The sequence below is a fragment of the Ranitomeya imitator genome, chromosome 2, assembly GCF_032444005.1.
Source record: "Ranitomeya imitator isolate aRanImi1 chromosome 2, aRanImi1.pri, whole genome shotgun sequence".
Classification (NCBI taxonomy): domain Eukaryota; kingdom Metazoa; phylum Chordata; class Amphibia; order Anura; family Dendrobatidae; genus Ranitomeya; species Ranitomeya imitator.
In genome coordinates this window covers 101,211,587-101,235,390 of record NC_091283.1, presented here as the reverse complement: position 1 = coordinate 101,235,390, position 23,804 = coordinate 101,211,587, and the positions used below count along the sequence as shown (strand labels likewise).

Sequence of the window (23,804 nt, the reverse complement as noted above, 5' to 3'; positions counted from 1 at the left end):
AACTGTCTCCGTAGTGCAACCTACAGGCTGCATATATTACCTTAAAGTGGTTGTCCACTACTAGGACAACTCCTTCTTGAAAAAAATGCCTATAATCTCCTCCTGCACTGGTGCCATTCCCATAGTGTCAGCACTCACTCTCCCCGGAGCTCTCGTGCGGTGTTGTGACAACCGATGCCGGGGCACAATCAGAGCTGGTGTCATTGTTCCCAGCTTTGGACAAATCGAACATAAAGAGGAAGTCCGAGCTGCAGCTGGTCTCAGACTTCCTTTTCATGTTTGATTTGTGTGAAGGCGGGTACGCTGAATGGTTGGCGGCGTCACGTGTCACAACAACAGCACGGACACCCCGGGATACCGCGGGAACGGCCCTGGCATGGGAGGTGAATATAAGCTTTATTATTTTATCAGGCCCAAGAGTGGGGTATGACCAGAAGTTGTCAAAGTAGTTGACAACTTCTTTAAGAGCATTTTGGGAAAAACTTCCTTACACCAGTTAGGTGTCTGCAGAGGGAAACAGCACCATCTCTGAACTGCCTTACAAGGACCTGATTCCATATTTATGACCGACAAAAATGACAAAAAAGTGCTGTCTACATATGAGTGTCTCTAGTTTGGCTTTCCCTAGTGAAGTCTGAAGGCACCATCATGGGCTGTACATTGGCTCCCCGGGTGGTGATCTAAAGGTGGAAGTATTAAATAAGTACAGTATTCTTGCTGAGCTATGATATTGACTATTTTACATACTTTTCCCCAGGTGCACAGTATGTAAAATTCCATACCTTCTGAGTCTTTAAGGCTATGTGCAGATCTAAGTTTGAGGCTCATTTCCGAGCCTTTAATACATATTGTGTGCAACAAACTTGGCATTGCTACTTGGCTTCCATTACAACACAAGAGTGAAAAGAGTCTTATTTTAGCATGCATAAGTCTATTTTTCTTACTTTTTTTTTTTTTTAATTTGTGGGCAATACAAACTGTGTAAAAAGAATTTAGGACATATCTCACACAGTTAACTAACATCATTCATGTAGCTGAAGTCAGATATTTAGAAGCTGGAGAGTAATGAATTATTAGTATTAATAATAAATCTTTTGTAGTCCCAAAATTCGAGAGCGTCATTTCCTTCCCTCACTTTCACCAGCAAATAGCTCAGCAATGCTGTTTCTTAAAGAAAAACAGATTTGTTTCCTCTGTGTGTTTTCCGGGTTGTGCTGAATGTGAAGTTTCCTGTGTTTGTCACAGAGACACACACTTCCAGTTCTAACCATGGGCTGACACACACTGACAACTCTTCGATATCCAGAATATATTTCCTGCAAACAAGTCTAAAAGGGGAAAAATAAAAGAAAACTATTTTTTTGACGGCACTCTCAAAAAGTAGATACGAGATGGCAAGAATGCTGACAACCAAGAGCCTGGACTATATCGACTTGGCCTCTTTGAGAGTAAGTTAATGATTATTGCTATTTTTAGAGGAAACGTCTCTCTGCATGGTCCACAGCTGGCAATTAAAGGGCATTTAATTCAGGTACGGAACAGATGCTGCTACATTTGGCACCGAGGAAGGGACACGGCATGGCTTATCCAGGCTTGGAAGGGTTAAAGAGGAGCTGATGCCTAAGAGAACTTTTAGTGTGACTAGTTAGCTTGTGAAATATTTATTTTATGGTAGATATTAAAGCTTAGATTGCCGACTCTTACAATTCATATTTTTGGTCTGTTCTGTATTCATGTGACAGGCAGATTTTGGATAGAAGTTGTAGTGTTGATTCACACAGCATGCTTGTTGGACAGCATGTTATTGCTGCTGTGATACTCTGTACTCTAAACTTCATGGCTGAAAGGGTTTTATGCATTTTTAAGAATGGCATGGAAAGTTCCATAAAGGGGAACTCCACTGCGTAAATAGCAGTTCCCCAAAAATTAGCCCCTGAGCAACAATGTAAATGGCTATGGGGAATTGTAATACCATGTATATCATCAGGCCCAATATGCTTTACATCAGCCTATATGCTTTTTGGAAGTGTATTTGAACAGCAAGGTTGATTGCTGTTGAGGGGAACTAGGAAAAAAAAAAAAAAATCTCTATAAATCTTCAGCAGAGCGAGTGTGAGCGAGCTGAGTGTGACCAGAGCGTAAGTGTGGACGGCAGTAAGTGTGACTTGTGATTCAGTGAAGAGGTATTTGGAAAGCCTTTAACAAATACCTGTGTGAATTGGTGTGAGTTGCTGAATTGGGGGTAGCTATATTCATAAGGGTTAACTTAGGGTGGGGGCTCATAGTTAAGGGTTTATAAGGGGCAGCTGTTTGGGGCTCAAGTCCGTTTTGGAAGTGCATTTGAACAGCAAGGTTGATTGCTGTTGAGGGGAACTAGGAAAAAAAAAAAAAATCTCTATAAATCTTCAGCAGAGCGAGTGTGAGCGAGCTGAGTGTGACCAGAGCGTAAGTGTGGACGGCGGTAAGTGTGACTTGTGATTCAGTGAAGAGGTATTTGGAAAGCCTTTAACAAATACCTGTGTGAATTGGTGTGAGTTGCTGAATTGGGGGTAGCTATATTCATAAGGGTTAACTTAGGGTGGGGGCTCATAGTTAAGGGTTTATAAGGGGCAGCTGTTTGGGGCTCAAGTCCTTTTTGGAAGTGCATTTGAACAGCAAGGTTGATTGCTGTTGAGGGGAACTAGGAAAAAAAAAAAAATCTCTATAAATCTTCAGCAGAGCGAGTGTGAGCGAGCTGAGTGTGACCAGAGCGTAAGTGTGGACGGCGGTAAGTGTGACTTGTGATTCAGTGACTTTGGAGTCAGGGAGTTTTCAGGGGAGGAATTACTGAATTGCTGTCTGATTTTTATTAATACTTTGTATTTATTTTTTTTTTTTTATTGAACTGTTCTGTCTGGTGCAATCCCCATTAGGAAATGTGCTCCACGATTGTTAATGCCATCCAGTGCACATCTTGCCACATGTATGCAGTCCTTGAGCAGCCGATCGAGGGTGCATACTGCTGTGCGAGATGTGAGCACGTTGTGCATTTGGAAACCCAGATTCTGACTCTAAATGTGCAGCTGGCAACACTGAGATCCATAGACAACATGGAGAGGAGTCTTCTGCTCACGGAGCAGACGCTCAATGGGACAGATGAGGGGGATGGTGGGATGGAGCTGCAGGACAATGAAGTAGCAAGCTGGGTGACAGTTAGGAAGCGGGGTAGAGGGAAGAGTGCCAGGGAGGCTAGTCCTGATCTGGAACACCCCAATAAGTTTGCTAAGTTGGCAGATGAGGGGGGTGCCAGTACAGGGGTAGCACTGCTGCAGCCAGGCATGTCCTCTGAAAGCCGGAGGAGTGACTGCTCCAGTAAGGAGGGAAATAGGAGAGCAGGGCAGGCCAGACAGGTGCTGGTAGTGGGCGACTCAATTATTAGGGGAACAGATAGGACAATCTGTCACAAAGACAGGGATCGTCGAACGGTGTGCTGCCTACCTGGCGCTCGAGTCCGACACATCGCTGATCGGGTGGACAGATTATTGGGAGGGGCTGGTGAGGACCCAGCGGTCATGGTGCACATTGGCACTAATGACAAAGTTAGAGGTAGGTGGAAGGTCCTTAAAGATGATTTCAGGGAATTAGGCTGCAAGCTGAAAGCAAGGACCTCCAACGTGGTATTTTCCGAAATACTGCCGGTACCACGTGCCACGCCAGAGAGGCAACGGGAGATTAGGGAGGTTAATAAGTGGCTCAAGAATTGGTGTAGGAAAGAGGGGTTTGGGTTCCTGCAGAACTGGGCCGACTTCTCAGTTGGCTACAGGCTCTACGCTAGGGACGGGCTGCACCTCAATGGGGAGGGTGCAGCTGTGCTGGGGGAGAGAATGGCTAGAAGGTTGGAGGAGTGTTTAAACTAGGAATTGGGGGGGAGGGTATTCATTTTATAGGAGGGGAAGATAGTGCAGACAGAGTCCTGGGCACAAATAAGGAAGTTGGGGGTGGCGGTGGCATGGGGGGTGGGGTCAGAACAGTTAATAATTTAAGAAATAGAAGTACAGAGAGGAACATAAAGTGCATGTATACTAATGCCAGAAGCCTCGCCAACAAAATGGACGAATTAGAACTAATGTTGTTGGAGCATAATTATGACATGGTGGGGATATCTGAAACGTGGCTGGATGAGAGCCATGACTGGGCTGTTAACTTGCAGGGCTATAGCCTGTTCAGAAATGACCGTACAGATAAGCGAGGGGGAGGGGTGTGTCTATATGTAAAATCATCCTTAAAACCCATCCTGCGCGATAATATAGGTGAATTTAATGAAAATGTAGAATCCCTGTGGGTGGAGATAAGGGGAGGGGGAAAAAATAATAAATTACTGATAGGGGTTTGTTATAAATCTCCAAAAATAATGGAAGCAATGGAGAATATCCTCGTAAAGCAAATAGATGAAGCTGCGACTCAAGGAGAAGTCATTATTATGGGGGACTTCAACTACCCTGAAATAGATTGGGGAACAGAAACCTGCAGTTCCAGCAAAGGTAATCGGTTTTTGACAATTATGAGAGACAATTACCTTTCACAACTGGTTCAGGACCCAACAAGAAGGGGGGCACTGCTAGACCTACTATTAACCAACAGGCCAGACCGCATATCAAATATAAGGGTTGGGCGTTACTTGGGAAATAGCGATCACAAAATAATAAGTTTTCATGTATCCTTTAAAAAGATGTGTAGTAGAGGGGTTACAAGGACACTAAACTTCAGGAGGGCAAATTTCCAACGGATGAGAGAGGATCTTGGTGCAATTAACTGGGACGATATCCTGAGACACAAACATACACAGAGAAAATGGGAGACGTTTATTAGCATCCTGGATAAGACCTGTGCACAGTATATACCGTATGGGAATAAACATATTAGAAATAGGAGGAAACCAATATGGCTAAATAGAGCTGTAAGGGGCGCAATAAGGGACAAAAAGAAAGCATTTAGAGAATTAAAGGAAGTAGGTAGTGAGGAGGCATTAAATAAATACAGAAAATTAAATAAATTCTGTAAAAAGCAAATCAAGGCAGCAAAGATTGAGACAGAGAGACTCATTGCCAGAGAGAGTAAAAATAATCCTAAAATATTCTTTAACTACATAAATAGTAAGAAACTAAAAAATGATAGTGTTGGCCCCCTTAAAAATAGTCTGGGTGAGATGGTGGATGAGGATGAGGAAAAAGCCAATATGCTAAATGACTTTTTTTCATCAGTATTTACACAAGAAAATCCCATGGCAGACAAAATGTCTAGTGATAAAAATTCCCAATTAAATGTCACCTGCTTAACCCAGCAGGAAGTGCGGCGGCGTCTAAAAATCACTAAAATTGACAAATCTCCGGGCCCGGATGGGATACACCCTCGAGTACTGCAGGAATTAAGTACAGTCATTGATAGACCATTATTTTTAATCTTTAAAGACTCCATAATAACAGGGTCTGTACCACAGGACTGGCGTATAGCAAATGTGGTGCCAATATTCAAAAAGGGAACAAAAACTGAACTCGGAAACTATAGGCCAGTAAGCTTAACCTCTACTGTGGGTAAAATCCTGGAGGGCATTCTAAGGGACGCTATACTGGAGTATCTGAAGAGGAATAACCTCATGACCCAGTATCAGCACGGGTTTACTAGGGACCATTCATGTCAGACTAATTTGATCAGTTTCTATGAAGAGGTAAGTTCCGGATTGGACCAAGGGAACCCAGTGGATGTAGTGTATATGGACTTTTCAAAAGCTTTTGATACGGTGCCACACAAAAGGTTGATACATAAAATGAGAATAATGGGGATAGGGGAAAATATGTGCAAGTGGGTTGAGAGCTGGCTCAGGGATAGGAAACAAAGGGTGGTTATTAATGGAGCACACTCGGACTGGGTAGCGGTTAGCAGTGGGGTACCACAGGGGTCAGTATTGGGCCCTCTTCTTTTTAACATATTTATTAATGACCTTGTAGGGGGCATTCAGAGTAGAATTTCAATATTTGCAGATGACACTAAACTCTGCAGGGTAATCAATACAGAGGAGGACAATTTTATATTACAGGATGATTTATGTAAACTAGAAGCTTGGGCTGATAAATGGCAAATGAGCTTTAATGGGGATAAATGTAAGGTCATGCACTTGGGTAGAAGTAATAAGATGTATAATTATGTGCTTAATTCTAAAACTCTGGGCAAAACCGTCAATGAAAAAGACCTGGGTGTATGGGTGGATGACAAACTTAAATTCAGTGGCCAGTGTCAGGCAGCTGCTACAAAGGCAAATAAAATAATGGGATGCATTAAAAGAGGCATAGATGCTCATGAGGAGAATATAATTTTACCTCTATACAAGTCACTAGTTCGACCACACTTAGAATACTGTGCACAGTTCTGGTCTCCGGTGTATAAGAAAGACATAGCTGAACTGGAGCGGGTGCAGAGAAGAGCGACCAAGGTTATTAGAGGACTGGGGGGTCTGCAATACCAAGATAGGTTATTACACTTGGGGCTATTTAGTTTGGAAAAACGAAGACTAAGGGGTGATCTTATTTTAATGTATAAATATATGAGGGGACAGTACAAAGACCTTTCTGATGATCTTTTTAATCATAGACCTGAAACAGGGACAAGGGGGCATCCTCTGCGGTTGGAGGAAAAAAGGTTTAAGCATAATAACAGACACGGATTCTTTACTGTAAGAGCAGTGAGACTATGGAACTCTCTGCCGTGTGATGTTGTAATGAGTGATTCATTACTTAAATTTAAGAGGGGACTGGATACCTTTCTGGAAAAGTATAATGTTACAGGGTATATACACTAGATTCCTTGATAGGGCGTTGATCCAGGGAACTAGTCTGATTGCCGTATGTGGAGTCGGGAAGGAATTTTTTTCCCCAATGTGGAGCTTACTCTTTGCACATGGGTTTTTTTTGCCTTCCTCTGGATCAACATGTTAGGGCATGTTAGGTTAGGCTATGGGTTGAACTAGATGGACATATAGTCTTCCTTCAACCTTAATAACTATGTAACTATGTAACTATATAGTGGAGTTCATTGGTTGTAGACTGTTCATAGGTCTGCACAGAATTAGGAATTCCCTGCTCCTGAAGGGTTAATCATGCATTAGGGATATTCTCGTAACAACATAATGCCAACAAATTGGAAGTTATGCACATCCTAATTTGTCTAGTATCACCATAGGCGTTAGATGGTCAGTCTGGGCAGTCACACTTCCCGCAGGGTGATTTTCGTTTGTACTTGGTATGTTCCCTATAGTCAGTACTTCACTATGGAGTATGTTCCCATGCTGATATAATGGGGAGCTCTAATTTCTTCCTACACTGCAGACAGTAACTCAACCAGCAGTCTCTATTCATTTGTGTAGATAAAAGATATATGCAGAGACAGCAGAAAGTTCAAATCAAAGTTAAACCCCCTTATATACACTGGACACTGATAATTTCCTAACTTGCAAGACATAAAATGAGTTGGCCTGCTACCAAGACACAAGGTTAGTCCAAGAATGTTTACTGAAAACATAGATAACTACGAAATGCTGAAATCAAAAATGCGAATGGAGACACAATCGACAGAAAAAAAGTTTTTAAACCAGATTTTATCAGATTTAATTTAGACTTTTATGCACTCTTCAACAAATGAAATTACAAGACCAAGAAGGAAAAGTGGTGGCATTATAGAAATCACAGGATTGATAGAAATGTTCATGATATGCAAATGTTGAAAAAATTGTTAAAATAATTTGTAAAACATCTCGATTTACTCGGCATCAATTATGAGAACCATGAGCAGAAATAACCTCATTGATAGATAGGAGCCAATGGTGTGTGATTGCGGGTATTAATGGTTGTCCGAGGAATGTTCTGCCACTTTAAATGCACTTGGGCAAATCATCAAGATCCGCTACAGTTCTCTTTGTAGTTGCCGATCAATGACATCCTAGATCAGTGTTCCCCAACTCCTTGAGCATCTAGGACAGTGTTTCCTAACTCAGGTGCTCAAGGGCCACCAACACATCATGTTTTCAGGATTTCCTTAGTATTGCACAGGTGACGGAATTCTTGCCTGTTCTGGTGATTCAATTACTAAGGAAATTCTGAAAACATGACCTGTTGGTGGCTTTTGAGGTCCTGAGTTATGGAACACTGTCCTAGATGCTCAAGGGAAGACAAGTTTAAAATAGTAGTAAGACAATAAAGCTGCATTTACTCTTAAGGGCGTATTCCCATGTCCAAGATCATATTCCATTATGTAGTAGATGTAATAATAATAAGGATTCCCTATGTCGTTTACCCCATTGTGCAGGGCATTACAGTAGCTTATGTACCATTATTCCAACCACTAATTGCTAACTGTCACTATACGAGAGGTATCTATCCACTTAAGCTATTCCAATGCCTTCACATAGGGTAAGCGACATAGCGAATCAGAAGAACTATACTACATTGTAATTGGAAGTATTTGCTAAAACTAATAATATATTTATTATTAAATCTACATAATTTTGGGATATGATCTTGGAGATGGGAATATCCATTTAAAGAAATTAAATGGCGAATGAGTGTTCTTAAAAATATTCATTACACGATTGGGTGAAATGATCTTTTCATGCAGTGCAAAAACATCATGGTTCTCAGTCGTGCATCGTCCTGTATAAACAGGAGTCACGCTGTTGAAAACTATGGAGGCCTATATGCACTGAGTCATGTATAACAGATCACTCAGTGCTCATAGTTTGCTTTGGTCTGCTTGTGTTAGCAGGTTAATAAATATCCATTGTTCAAAAAAGGTTTACCAATCGATGGTCAAATCGTGCTGTTGGTCAGTCCATGTAAACTAGGTGTGCACAACCTGTGTCCGATAGGGCTGCCACCAGGAATTTCAGGGCCCCATACTGGCAAAAATGTTAGGCCCCCTTGAGACTCCACCCAGTCTCCACCCCAGCTCCACATCCACCCCTCAAACCTCCCACAGACCCACCGCCCACTTTTGAAAAAACTCTACTTTTACACCTCATCCTCACAAAACACATTAACAGTTCCCATCAAACACCATATCACATACTTAGCCAGCAGCTTTTGTTTTGGCCAAAAGAATTTTTAAGCCACCACCTCAACAAGGTAGACTCTTTTGGCCAAGCCCTACTCTACTCTATCCTATTAACCATTTCTTAAAATACCCAATACTCTTTTTCAGTATATTTTTATATATTTTCTTTAAGGGAAAGTGTCACATACATTTTTTAAAATGACCAATAATACCACATACAAGAGACAAATACCGTCACACTAAGACCAGACCACCTATCACCACCACATAGTGACTGAAAAATACCACCGCATCATAACCATGCCACATATTACCACCACATAGTGATCAAATAATACCACATATAAGGGAAAAATACTATCGCTCCATGACCAGAACACATATTAACATCACATAGTAACCGAATAATACCACATACAAGGAACAAATACCCCCATACCAGGTCCAGACAACATATTACCATCACATAGTGGCCAAATACTATAATTCTGATCATTAATAAAAAAAAAACATAATAAGTGCCATTATACACAGGAACTCTATATATAGTGTAAGAGTACAGGGAATACAGGGATCACTAGTGACATTCTACACAGGTTCTCTGTATAAAGTATACAGTGTATAGTGTCAGTGTACAGGTAATACAACGATCACCAGTGACATTCTGCACAGGAACTCTGTATATAGTGAACAGGTAATACAGTGATCACCAGTTACATTATACACAGGAGTATACAGTGTATAGTACAAGTGTAAATGTAACAAAATTGACTCACCGTTGATGTCTCTAGTTGAAGTCCTTCATCCTCGCTTTTCTTCTTCATCCAGATCGCCGTCATTCTTCCAGCCAGGACTCGTCTCTGCAGAAAATACCGTGCAGTTATCTAGAGCGCCACTTCCAGAGCACATTCCCCCCTTTTTCCCCAACTTGTACACTACACAGCTAAATACACACGTGTACCCACCATTAATATATAATTAGATATTATGCAACTCACCATTCCAAATATAAACTTTAATCCATCACTGTGGCTCCACTAACTGGAAATAGCCACTTTTCCCCACCCAATAAATATATAAATTAGCTCCTGTACTTTTTTCCCCAACTCAATACCAGTCATACTTCTGCATCCTCAACGCCCCCACTCTGTACCTCCCACTCCCCTGATCCATTATATTTATATGCCCCCCTCCTCCCCAATTAATTATTTTGGGTCTTCTTCACTCTTCAACCCCAACCCTGTTTTCATTATCAACTGCTCTCCCCTACATTCAATACATCAGTTACTCTCCCCCACCCCCAATTAATCCTCATTTCTTGTCCCCCACCCTTCATTCATCATCATTTACTGTCACCCACCCCCAGTCTCACTTCATCCTCATTTACTTACCCATCCTAAAAATTCATAATTTTTTGCTCTCCCCACTCCTACCATCAATTCATCATTTTCTCTCCTCAACCACCCACCTTCAATTCATCAATTGATGTCCCTCACCCTCAATTCAGCATTGGCTGTCCCCTACCCTCAATTATTTGCTGTCCCCGTCATCCACCCTCAATTCGTTATTTGCTATCCCCCATTCCTTACCCTCAATTCATTAATTGCTGTTGCCCATCTCCCACCTTGAATTTATAATTTTCTGTCCTCGTCCCTCACACTCAATCCATCATTTGCTGTCCCCCATACCTCACTCTCCATTCATTTTATGGCTCGCGTCCCTCATCCTCAATTCATCATTTGCTGTCCCCCACCCTTAATTTACTTTCCCCATCCACCACCCTCAATTTATTATTTTCTGTCCCCCCCACTCTCAAGTCATTATTTGCTATCCCCTGTCTCCCACCCTCAATCATTTGCTTTCCCCATCTCCCACCCTCAATTAATTTGCTGTCCCCCACTCTCAGTTCATTATTTACTGTCCCCCACGCTCAATTCATAATTTGCTGCCCCCCATACCCACCCTCAATTCATCATTATTTGCGCTTCCCCACCTCAGTATATCATTCACTGTTTCCCATGCGCCATCCTTAATTCTTCATCATTTGCTCCCCCAAGCTCATTTAATTAAAAAAAAAAGGTTTTCATACTTCCCCCTCATTTGATCCCATGCAGGCACAGCTTCCCATCTGGTGTCCTGGTGATGGCGAGTGGCTTGCGTACATGGTGGCACGATGACATCATCATGTACAGTGGGGCAAAAAAGTATTTAGTCAGTCAGCAATAGTGCAAGTTCCACCACTTAAAAAGATGAGAGGCGTCTGTAATTTACATCATAGGTAGACCTCAACTATGGGAGACAAACTGAGAAAAAAAAATCCAGAAAATCACATTGTTTGTTTTTTTAACATTTTATTTGCATATTATGGTGGAAAATAAGTATTTGGTCAGAAACAAAATTTCATCTCAATACTTTGTAATATATCCTTTGTTGGCAATGACAGAGGTCAAACGTTTTCTGTAAGTCTTCACAAGGTTGCCACACACTGTTGTTGGTATGTTGGCCCATTCCTCCATGCAGATCTCCTCTAGAGCAGTGATGTTTTTGGCTTTTCGCTTGGCAACACGGACTTTCAACTCCCTCCAAAGGTTTTCTATAGGGTTGAGATCTGGAGACTGGCTAGGCCACTCCAGGACCTTGAAATGCTTCTTACGAAGCCACTCCTTCGTTGCCCTGGCGGTGTGCTTTGGATCATTGTCATGTTGAAAGACCCAGCCACGTTTCATCTTCAATGCCCTTGCTGATGGAAGGAGGTTTGCACTCAAAATCTCACGATACATGGCTCCATTCATTCTTTCATGTACCCGGATCAGTCGTCCTGGCCCCTTTGCAGAGAAACAGCCCCAAAGCATGATGTTTCCACCACCATGCTTTACAGTAGGTATGGTGTTTGATGGATGCAACTCAGTATTCTTTTTCCTCCAAACACGACAAGTTGTGTTTCTACCAAACAGTTCCAGTTTGGTTTCATCAGACCATAGGACATTCTCCCAAAACTCCTCTGGATCATCCAAATGCTCTCTAGCAAACTTCAGACGGGCCCGGACATGTACTGGCTTAAGCAGTGGGACACGTCTGGCACTGCAGGATCTGAGTCCATGGTGGCGTAGTGTGTTACTTATGGTAGGCCTTGTTACATTGGTCCCAGCTCTCTGCAGTTCATTCACTAGGTCCCCCCGCGTGGTTCTGGGATTTTTGCTCACCGTTCTTGTGATCATTCTGACCCCACGGGGTGGGATTTTGCGTGGAGCCCCAGATGGAGGGAGATTATCAGTGGTCTTGTATGTCTTCCATTTTCTAATTATTGCTCCCACTGTTGATTTCTTCACTCCAAGCTGGTTGGCTATTGCAGATTCAGTCTTCCCAGCCTGGTGCAGGGCTACAATTTTGTTTCTGGTGTCCTTTGACAGCTCTTTGGTCTTCACCATAGTGGAGTTTGGAGTCAGACTGTTTGAGGGTGTGCACAGGTGTCTTTTTATACTGATAACAAGTTTAAACAGGTGCCATTACTACAGGTAATGAGTGGAGGAAAGAGGAGACTCTTAAAGAAGAAGTTACAGGTCTGTGAGAGCCAGAAATCTTGATTGTTTGTTTCTGACCAAATACTTATTTTCCACCATAAAATGCAAAAAAAATGATAAAAAAACAGACAATGTGATTTTCTGGATTTTTTTTCTCAGTTTGTCTCCCATAGTTGAGGCCTACCTATGATGTAAATTACAGACGCCTCTCATCTTTTTAAGTGGTGGAACTTGCACTATTGCTGACTGACTAAATACTTTTTTGCCCCACTGTACATGCTGTTAGCAGATGTCCAGAAATGGTGGAGAGAGTTGAAGTTTTGCAGCCATTTAGTTTTGACAGCTGTGGAGCTCTGGGTCAAGCTCACTGCACCAAGATGTGCGTGCGTGCCGGTGCACAGCACTTTATTATACCCTGGGGCCCAGTGAGCAGAAGCACAAGAGGGAAGGCCCCCACCTTTGTACTTCTGCTCACCGAACCCCATACCGCAGTAAGGGCAGTAATGCCATAATGGCGGCCCTGCCAGTGATGCCATTCTGTGCGGCCAGCGATGCAATACTGTGCAGCCTCCAACCATATGGTCATGGAGTAGAATCTATTTATAAATCCTTGAAATCTGTTAGCAGATGTCCAGAAATGGTGGAGAGAGTTGAAGTTTTGCAGCCATTTAGTTTTGACAGCTGTGGAGCTCTGGGTCAAGCTCACTGCACCAAGATGTGCGTGCGTGCCGGTGCACAGCACTTTATTATACCCTGGGGCCCAGTGAGCAGAAGCACAAGAGGGAAGGCCCCCACCTTTGTACTTCTGCTCACCGAACCCCATACCGCAGTTAGGGCAGTAACGCCATGATGGCGGCCCTGCCAGTGATGCCATTCTGTGCGGCCAGCGATGCAATACTGTGCAGCCTCCAACCATATGGTCATGGAGTAGAATCTATTTATAAATCCTTGAAAAAAAACTCAGTGTGCCCATATCATTAGAGTCCTGATTGGTGGTTTTAAGAGTCGTGTAAGTAGAATTTGTACCTATCAGACATCTATGGTATGTACGGTGCGGCCTAGGATTCATTCACTATGATAATGTGTCCCTTGGGCCAAAAAAGGCGAGGCACCACTGGTGTAATAAGAACTTTAGTCTTAAACCAATTGGTGAAACATTTTTGGTGGAGGGACGTGTCTGAGAATTCTTGTAACCCTACCAGAATCGCCATGCAGTCTCTTAGCCAAATTCTTATAGCTTAAACTCTTAGGAAGTCATGAAAGTTCTATTGTATTCCAGAGAAGTTCAGAAAATGGACAGGTTGTATACTATGTATTTTAATCCACATTGTGCACATATTAATGAGTGAATTTGCATTATAAGGGAGCCAGCCACTTGGAAGTTTTGCAATAAGGAAATAACATCAATCCAATTGCCAAGTCTCCAGCTTCCAAAGATCAATTATATGGAAATAAAAATAGATGAAAGTATGCAAAAGGATGAAATAAAAGAAAACAAGATATATAGTGTCATTGAAGAATCCTCATCCAAACACTGAAGCAAAGCATCTTGGGATTTCTGTGGTCAGGACCCAGACAGATTGCAAACCTTAGGGAGACATTAAATATGACATTAAGGATGACACAAGCTTCAGCTGATGTTTGGATATATTAGTTAAAAAGAAAAAAAAGAAAAGGAAAAAAAAGTAGTTAAGTCCTGAGCTGAACTCTACTGAAGTATTGTAGTGGGATGTGAATTCCAGCTGATCATATATGTAGGGCTCTGAAAACAAATTACCTCCTTAACACTAAACGGAAATGACAGCTTGACAACATTCACTATCAAGGTTGGATCACACAATGCCTTTTTCAGATTCCACCAAGAATGTGCCTGAAAAAGTGCCACTAAACTGCCACAGTAAAATTGAAAGGGTATTCCCATCTCGAAGATCCTATCCCAATGTGTAGAAGATGTAATAATAATATTAGCAAATACCTCCAATTAGAAATGTAGTATATTTCTTCTGATTTGCCATGTGGCTTACCCCATGTGCAGGGTATTGCAGGACCTTAAGTTTCTATGGTTACTTCCACTATTAGCTAACTGTGATTGCAAACATGGATTCCTAAGCTACTGTAATGCCCTGCACATGGGGTAAGCAACATAGCAAAACAGGCGAGCTATACTACATTTCTAATTAGAGGCATTTGTAATATTATTATTACACCCACTACATATTGGGATATGATCTTGAAGATGGGAATACCCCTTTAACATAATACACAGGAATGTAAAACCAAGATTGCTGTGCACATGATCATTCTTTTAACAGCTTTAGGATGCAGAACCATGAAGAGGTTAACAGAAGTAGCATGCTCACACTCCTCTGGTACTTCCACTAGAAAGATGTCAGCAGTGGATATGCTGTAAAAACCAAGGAAAAAATTGCCCCCAAAGCCGCTTCAGGAAAAAATAATTCTGGATTTTTCCTGAAGCAGCTTTGCCTAACTTAACCTCGGTAAATTAACCTGTGAGCCCCGCTGCCAGGACGAAAAGAACTTTATTCCATGTGGCAGTGTTCGGCTTCCAGTCATAGGTGTATCGCCGGCGCTGTTTCAGTCATCACTCTGTCTATAGAAAATGGTGGTTGTAGCTGCACCCCGGCACTGACAGCTCAGCATTAGAGCCGGTTATCAGTCAGTGCTGGGGTGCGGTTACAGCCTCTCTAAACACAGACCAGTGACTAAAACCGTGTTGGTGCTACTCCTATGACTGGAAGCCGAGCGCTGCTGTGGGGAAAAAAGTTATTTTCCTTCTGGCAGTGGGGCTCTCAGTGCCAATGCCGCAAGGTGATAGAATGGTATTAGGCTGCAAGTTAACCCCATATCTGCAAGTTAAAACCATTATTCTACATGACAAGTTCCCTTTCAGACACAGAAGTCATTGAGTTAGATTTACGAATACTAGCATTTTATTTACACCAGTCTTAAACCAATCCATGAAGGAGTAAAAATGCAGCAAATATACTTAGATGAAAATCTCATAATAAGTTTGATGAATAATTGGCCGAAATCTGTGTTTATTATGGTCAGGCGTAGATTTTCTCTTCAATTTATGACAATTTGTGACCTAATTATTAATAAATGTTTGAGACTTAATGGACACCAAGCCCACTCCACCAGACCCTAACTTACTTCCACTGTGCTGGGTACTTTGGGTGTATTCACACCTACGGATCCTTGATTGATATCGTGGCCAGCATATGACTGTGGTAGCTTTGGATGACAATCCATGATCGGTGGACGAGACTACAGTGCAGGCATTGATCGCAGTCATAACTTATAAGTGTGGTGACCCTAAAATGTCTAGCACGTGCACCATGCAGTGAGGATATAACTTCATTTTCTCCCTGCTCCTCAAACTTTTGTTTTATACAAGCATGTTTATAAGGGTAATTACATGCTACTTTACATCATGAGTTTACTTAACGAGGAGCTGTCAATTGCTAAAAAAATGTAATTAAAACCTGATAAAATCCTTAAGTTCCCCCAATTCCATCATTCTTTTCCATTTTGACCTGCATCACATTTCTTTTGGGGCATTCAGAATAAAACCTCTGAGACTGCTAGATAAGCTGCCGAGCTGCGATGGGCAGTGTAAGAAGGGTAAGGGTGAAACCTCATACCCGCCAGCAAGCAGAGATTTCACATACTGTACTCTAAAAGCAACAAATGTGGATCACTCTGTGATAGAGTGATGCACTGCAAAATGGAAAACTTTAGCAGAATCGGGGAAGCATTGGGGTCACAGCGGTAACTCGCATGCCTTCCCAGCGCACTACTCACCAAGCAGTTTCCCCTTGTGGCAGGCCTTTTCGCTGAGTTTGTTTTCCTGCACTGCTACTGAGGCATGCTGCTTCCATTTCATTTGACCTTAGCAGGGATGGCCAGCCTCTGCAGGAATTTAACCCTACTGTGTTGTGCAGAGATTACGCGAGCAGGCTCCATGTAAGGCAGCTCCTCCCACCACTTTTTGCGCAAACATTTAGTTCCTACCCCATTTGGTCATGTGCATGCTTAGGGCTGTATTCTGCTTCTCGTTACGGACCAGGCTAGTTTTCCATCCTGTTTGACCTATCGATTCTTGATCCCAGCTATTCCTACTGATCCTGTGCAGCCTGCCCTCAGACCATCTGACCACGTTTTGTCTTTGCCCTTCTGCACCACGTACCCATGCCTCCTGACCCGCCAGTCAGCTGCTGCAGTTCCGGAGACTGCCCTGGAGTATTACCTGGTGACTACCTGCCACCAAGCCTATGCTCACCACAAGAAGCTCTAATGAATACCAGGTACTCGCTTAGTCACACCCTTCCAAGGTAAGCCCGGCCTGTGGCATCGTCGGTCCACACCCACTAGCATTACAATAGGGATTTTGCAAAGGTAGTCAGCTCAATTTTTTTAGGAAGTGTTGCATATACTTTATATGCAAACACATTCACTAATCTGCTCATTCATGTAGGGGGGATTTGGGAAAAGTAGCTGAAGGCCGACCGTTCTCATGTATATGAGCAGCTTACAAAATAATGAAACTTGAATAATGACCGTGTTGGCCCATGTTTCCAAATTTGTGGACCGTGAAAAACCACATTACTTTTAAGGTGGAATTTATACATGGAAGTCACAGGCATCCATGTGTATATAGGATTTATGTAAAGTTGCTTGAGTGCCCCATGATTTTCCATGTATTGCTTTTTTAGTTCATTATCAATGCTATCATACATTTGGAAAAAGCTGAGTAAATTCCATGTTTGGTGACTTCATGGTGGTCTTTTGTTTGCAGAAATTTTCACAATCCCGGTTGTTAGTTTATCAATAAAGAATCCTCAAGGTTATTTTTTCATTTACAAGACCATGAGTAGTCTCGTAGGCAATGTTTGGCAGCACATGGGTTAATGCCACTGAATATGGTTTACACAACATATTCCAGGTATCTCCTCATCCATCCATACAAACAGCAGCTCCGGACCTCCGCGACTTACATAATGGGATGTTAAAACTATAAGAGCCAGCTGTGCAGTCTAAAACAAATAAGACTGGCTCTGCTTTACTTTCAGAGGGATCATCTGGCCCAGAATTTGCCATGTGGATCTGGTTTCTCAAATGATCAGTCAAATCACTTCAAATGTGCTTTGTTTTCAAGGGAATTACAGCGGTCTGCCAAACAACCAATGTGACTAATTTGTGTATGCGAGAAACGCCTGAATCTGACTTTACTATAAGTGTCAACCAATCCATGTATGAGTGCAGTGAATACAGGCTACAGTTATTATTATTATATAAATAAATATATATATATACAGTGGGGCAAAAAAGTATTTAGTCAGTCAGCAATAGTGCAAGTTCCACCACTTAAAAAGATGAGAGGCGTCTGTAATTTACATCATAGGTAGACCTCAACTATGGGAGACAAACTGAGAAAAAAAAATCCAGAAAATCACATTGTCTGTTTTTTTAACATTTTATTTGCATATTATGGTGGAAAATAAGTATTTGGTCAGAAACAAAATTTCATCTCAATACTTTGTAATATATCCTTTGTTGGCAATGACAGAGGTCAAACGTTTTCTGTAAGTCTTCACAAGGTTGCCACACACTGTTGTTGGTATGTTGGCCCATTCCTCCATGCAGATCTCCTCTAGAGCAGTGATGTTTTTGGCTTTTCGCTTGGCAACACGGACTTTCAACTCCCTCCAAAGGTTTTCTATAGGGTTGAGATCTGGAGACTGGCTAGGCCACTCCAGGACCTTGAAATGCCTCTTACGAAGCCACTCCTTCGTTGCCCTGGCGGTGTGCTTTGGATCATTGTCATGTTGAAAGACCCATCCACGTTTCATCTTCAATGCCCTTGCTGATGGAAGGAGGTTTGCACTCAAAATCTCACGATACATGGCCCCATTCATTCTTTCATGTACCCGGATCAGTCGTCCTGGCCCCTTTGCAGAGAAACAGCCCCAAAGCATGATGTTTCCACCACCATGCTTTACAGTAGGTATGGTGTTTGATGGATGCAACTCAGTATTCTTTTTCCTCCAAACACGACAAGTTGTGTTTCTACCAAACAGTTCCAGTTTGGTTTCATCAGACCATAGGACATTCTCCCAAAACTCCTCTGGATCATCCAAATGCTCTCTAGCAAACTTCAGACGGGCCCGGACATGTACTGGCTTAAGCAGTGGGACACGTCTGGCACTGCAGGATCTGAGTCCATGGTGGCGTAGTGTGTTACTTATGGTAGGCCTTGTTACATTGGTCCCAGCTCTCTGCAGTTCATTCACTAGGTCCCCCCGCGTGGTTCTGGGATTTTTGCTCACCGTTCTTGTGATCATTCTGACCCCACGGGGTGGGATTTTGCGTGGAGCCCCAGATCGAGGGAGATTATCAGTGGTCTTGTATGTCTTCCATTTTCTAATTATTGCTCCCACCGTTGATTTCTTCACTCCAAGCTGGTTGGCTATTGCAGATTCAGTCTTCCCAGCCTGGTGCAGGGCTACAATTTTGTTTCTGGTGTCCTTTGACAGCTCTTTGGTCTTCACCATAGTGGAGTTTGGAGTCAGACTGTTTGAGGGTGTGCACAGGTGTCTTTTTATACTGATAACAAGTTTAAACAGGTGCCATTACTACAGGTAATGAGTGGAGGAAAGAGGAGACTCTTAAAGAAGAAGTTACAGGTCTGTGAGAGCCAGAAATCTTGATTGTTTGTTTCTGACCAAATACTTATTTTCCACCATAATATGCAAATAAAATGTTAAAAAAACAGACAATGTGATTTTCTGGATTTTTTTTTCTCAGTTTGTCTCCCATAGTTGAGGTCTACCTATGATGTAAATTACAGACGCCTCTCATCTTTTTAAGTGGTGGAACTTGCACTATTGCTGACTGACTAAATACTTTTTTGCCCCACTGTATATATATATATATACACAGTACAGACCAAAAGTTTGGACACACCATCTCATTTAAAGATTTTTCTGTATTTTCATGACTAAGAAAATTGTACATTCATACTGAAGGCATCGAAACTATGAATTAACACACGTGGAATTATATACTTAACAAAAAAGTGTGAAACAACTGAAATTATGTCTTATATTCTAGGTTCTTCAAAGTAGCCACCTTTTGCTTTGATGACTGCTTTGCACACTCTTGGCATTCTCTTGATGAGCTTCAAGAGGTAGTCACCGGGAATGGTTTTTAATTCACAGGTGTTCCCTGTCAGGTTTAATAAGTGGGATTTCTTCCCTTATAAATGGGGTTGGGACCATCAGTTGTGTTGTGCAGACATCTGGTGGATACACAGCCGATAGTCCTACTGAATAGACTGTTAGAATTTGTATTATGGCAAGAAAAAAGCAGCTAAGTAAAGAAAAATGTGTGGCCATCATTACTTTACGAAATGAAGGTCAATCAGTCCGAAAAATTGGGCAAACTTTGAAATTGTCCCCAAGTGCAGTGGCAAAACCCATCAAGCGCTACAAAGAACCTGGCTCACATGAGGACCACCACAGGAAAGGAAGACCAAGAGTCACCTCTGCTTCTGAGGATAAGTTTATCCAAGTCACCAGCCTGTGGTGCAGTGACCAGTGTTACAGCCAGGGGGCGCTGTGTGTCCGCTTCAAGATGCGCTTGGAGGCATAAATGTGATGAAACAGTGACTGGCAGAGTTGTGAATGGCCGATATGTGTTGCACAGGGAGTCTGCGTGGTAAGTCTGATGTAATGTTGTTGTTCTGGGACCTGTAGTCCCTCGAGTTTGTATAGTTATGAAGGGAGACTTACTAGGCTACTTATATGAGATTGGTGGGACAAACTAGCCACACATCCACACTCCCACCCAGGGGGGTGGTTACAAGGTATATAATGTGACCAGGGTGTGGGTCACATGTTCCTGTATTTGGATCTGAATGGTCCAAGTGCAAGGCCCTGGAAGCCTGTGTTGGAAATCCTGGGAATTCCTGAATAGCACATGGTTGGGCTTTGTCACTGAGTAGCCTGTGTGCTGTAGGTCCTGGACGGTCAGTGTTGGAGGCTCCTGGGAGTGGAGTCGTCCTGGAAGCACTGTGAGACCGTCGACCTGGAGGGTCAGTGTTGGAGGCTCTTGGGAGTGGAATTGTCCTGGAAGCACTGTGAGACTGTCAACCTGGACGGTCCTGTTGTGGACCTTGGACTGACGTGGAGTCAACCTGTGGAGCAGGAGCCCACTCTATATGTAACCCCTGGTGCGGGGAAAAGAACTGTGTGCACTAACATAGGGCAGTTGCTGAACTGCGTAGTCATCTGGTGTCTGGGGAGAGATACCAGTGTGACCACTGAAGGCTATATAAAGCCGTATGTGATATTCTGATATGGCGATATAATGAACTGTTCACGATATGGTTTATGCTGTATTTAATAAACTGAATGGACCATTAAATGTGAAAAACTGTGCCTGTATGCGTTAATCCCATGTCAAGAGAGTGTCCCCCAAGACCTGAATTAAGGGAAACGCAACAAGCCTCAGAAATCGCAGGTTAACAGCAGCTCAGATTAGAGACCAAGTCAATGCCACACAGAATTCTAGCAGCAGACACATCTCTACAACAACTGTTAAGAGGAGACTTTGTGCAGCAGGCCTTCATGGTAAAATAGCTGCTAGGAAACCACTACTAAGGACAGGCAACAAGCAGAAGAGACTTATTTGGGCCAAAGAACACAAGGAATGGACATTAGATCAGTGGAAACCTGTGCTTTGGTCTGATGAGTCCAAATTTGAGATCTTTGGTTCCAACCACCGTGTCTTTGTGCGACGCAGAAAAGGTGAATGGATGGACTCTACATGCCTGGCTCCCACCGTGAAGCATGGAGGAGGAGTTGTGATGGTGTGGGGTGCTTTGCTGGTGACACTGTTGGGGATTTATTCAAAATTGAAGGCATACTGAACCAGCATGGCTACCACAGCATCTTGCAGCGGCATGCTATTCCATCCGGTTTGCGTTTAGTTGGACCATCATTTATTTTTCAACAGGACAATCACCCCAAACACACCTTCAGGCTGTGTAAGGGTTATTTGACCAAGAAGGAGAGTGATGGGGTGCTACGCCAGATGACCTGGCCTCCACAGTCACCAGACCTGAACCCAATCGAGATGGTTTGGGGTGAACTGGACCGCAGAGTGAAGGCAAAAGGCCCAACAAGTGCTAAGCATCTCTGGGAACTCCTTCAAGATTGTTGGAAGACCATTCCCGGTGACTACCTCTTGAAGCTCATCAAGAGAATGCCAAGAGTGTGCAAAGCAGTCATCAAAGCAAAAGGTGGCTACTTTGAAGAACCTAGAATATAAGACATAATTTCAGTTGTTTCACAATTTTTTGTTAAGTATATAATTCCACATGTGTTAATTCGTAGTTTTGATGCCTTCACTGTGTGTGCATAAATTTGACTTGCAACTATTTAGCACGTGATTAGATATGCAGATTCTTGTCATGTCACTGCATTGTTACAGTTTTGCTCCTGGTGGTAGAACAATCTTTTTCTCCCTGAATACTACAAAATACAATGACAATGTTGTAGAGGTGTTGTATTGGCCTCCACAATCTCCAGACCTCAACCCAATCAAACACTTATGGGTAGAATTGAGGAAAAAACTGAATACATACTCAAGTGAGTCGACCATGTATGCACCAACTTTGGGAATGTGTATAAGGCCGGGTTCACACTGCGTCCTGGCAGTCCGTTAGATGGACTACATTACACCGCAGCATAAACGCGGTGTAACGTAGTCCGTTAGGGCCGCCATTGACTGCAATGTCGGACACATTGCTAGCGCACGCCCACAATGGGCGTGCGCTAGGGATGTGCTGTCATTGAGTGACGGACCCGAGACGCGGGCTTCAGCGTTTCCGGGTCCGTCACTGCTAGCGCAGATGGAGCTAGCAGATGCTCTATCTGCGCTAGCGCGATGTATACGTCGGCACTTGCGCTACAGCAGCCCATTAGCGTATGTGGTGAACGGGCTGCTGCTAGCGCAGTGTGAACCCGGCCTAAGAGACCTGAGATCATATTTCGGTCGACACATATTTGAATCTGATCGAGAGCATGCCCAGAAGGATTCAGGCATTTAGATCTTTAAGAGCAACAATGCAGTGACATTACAAAAATCTGCATAACTAATCATAAGGTGAATGTCTATAAAATGATGGTAGTCTTACGATCCAAGCAGAAGTGAATAATGAGATATGGAGCCAGAAAGTCAGAAGTACAAAACATTGTTACCCTTTTGCGCTTCACTATATAAATATATATTACTGTATTTGTAGGTATTATACTTGCTGGTGAGGTCACTTCATCTAAGTAATTCAAAAACAGATATTAATTTCAGAGTTAAAAAAGAACAAGGTGGTTATATGTTAATAGTGTCCTAAATTAATTGTCCAAGATTTTTTTGATCCTCAGAAAAACACGAATTTGTGAGAAGCCTCATAGATTATCTTGGGTCTATGATCTATCTGTAAAAAGCACAGATAGAACACCCATATAAAAAGCAGAAATCTAAATGGAGCCTGACTGAGCAGCTTTTTCCTGAAAGAGCGCCACATTTAGGTTATGTGTGGTATTGCAGCTCAGTCCAAATCACTTTGATAAAGTTAAACTGCAGTACTGGACACAATCCAAGGACAAGTGTTGCTAGTTCTGGAAAAAAGCAGGCATGTTTTTTTAGCCCTGTACAGCCAATAGAAGAACAACAATTTATAAAGGTCTTAATTTAGTAGAGAAACTATGTAAATTATCAAAACGGTGTATACTTCATAATCATAATGTGTTCTCAGTTCACAACTTTTTAGACATGCTTCTCTGCTTTAAAGGGGTATTCCAGCCTAAACACATTATCACCTGAATAGTTGATGACTGTTAAGCTTGGGACACACCAACGTATATTGTCTTATCTGAGAGATTCGGCCGATTATGCTAATCGTACTCTGCTCAGGGTTTGATCAGGGTGTGATCTGAATCTCTCAGATGAGGAGAAGATGGAGAAAAACATTTTTCCATCTCCTCCATTCTATCAGTCCATAAATATTTGACCGCATTCAGATGTGATCCGAGCGCAGTCCGATGTTTTCCTCCGACTCATTGACTTTTATGGCTGAATATCGGATACAAGTCGAGCATGCTGTGATTTTTTTTCACTTGG

General features: G+C 42.6%; 1 protein-coding gene across 1 annotated transcript in view; it reads left to right on the top strand.

Moving 5' to 3' along the window:
• The first annotated feature begins 1,197 nt into the window (after window positions 1-1,197).
• Window positions 1,198-23,804, top strand: part of NRK (Nik related kinase) — a 379,988-nt gene continuing 357,381 nt past the window's right edge. The window contains exon 1 of the mRNA XM_069747076.1: window positions 1,198-1,448. Within this exon, the coding sequence (XP_069603177.1) occupies window positions 1,392-1,448 (57 nt within the window). The 5' untranslated portion in view covers window positions 1,198-1,391. The remainder of the gene's footprint in view (window positions 1,449-23,804) is intronic.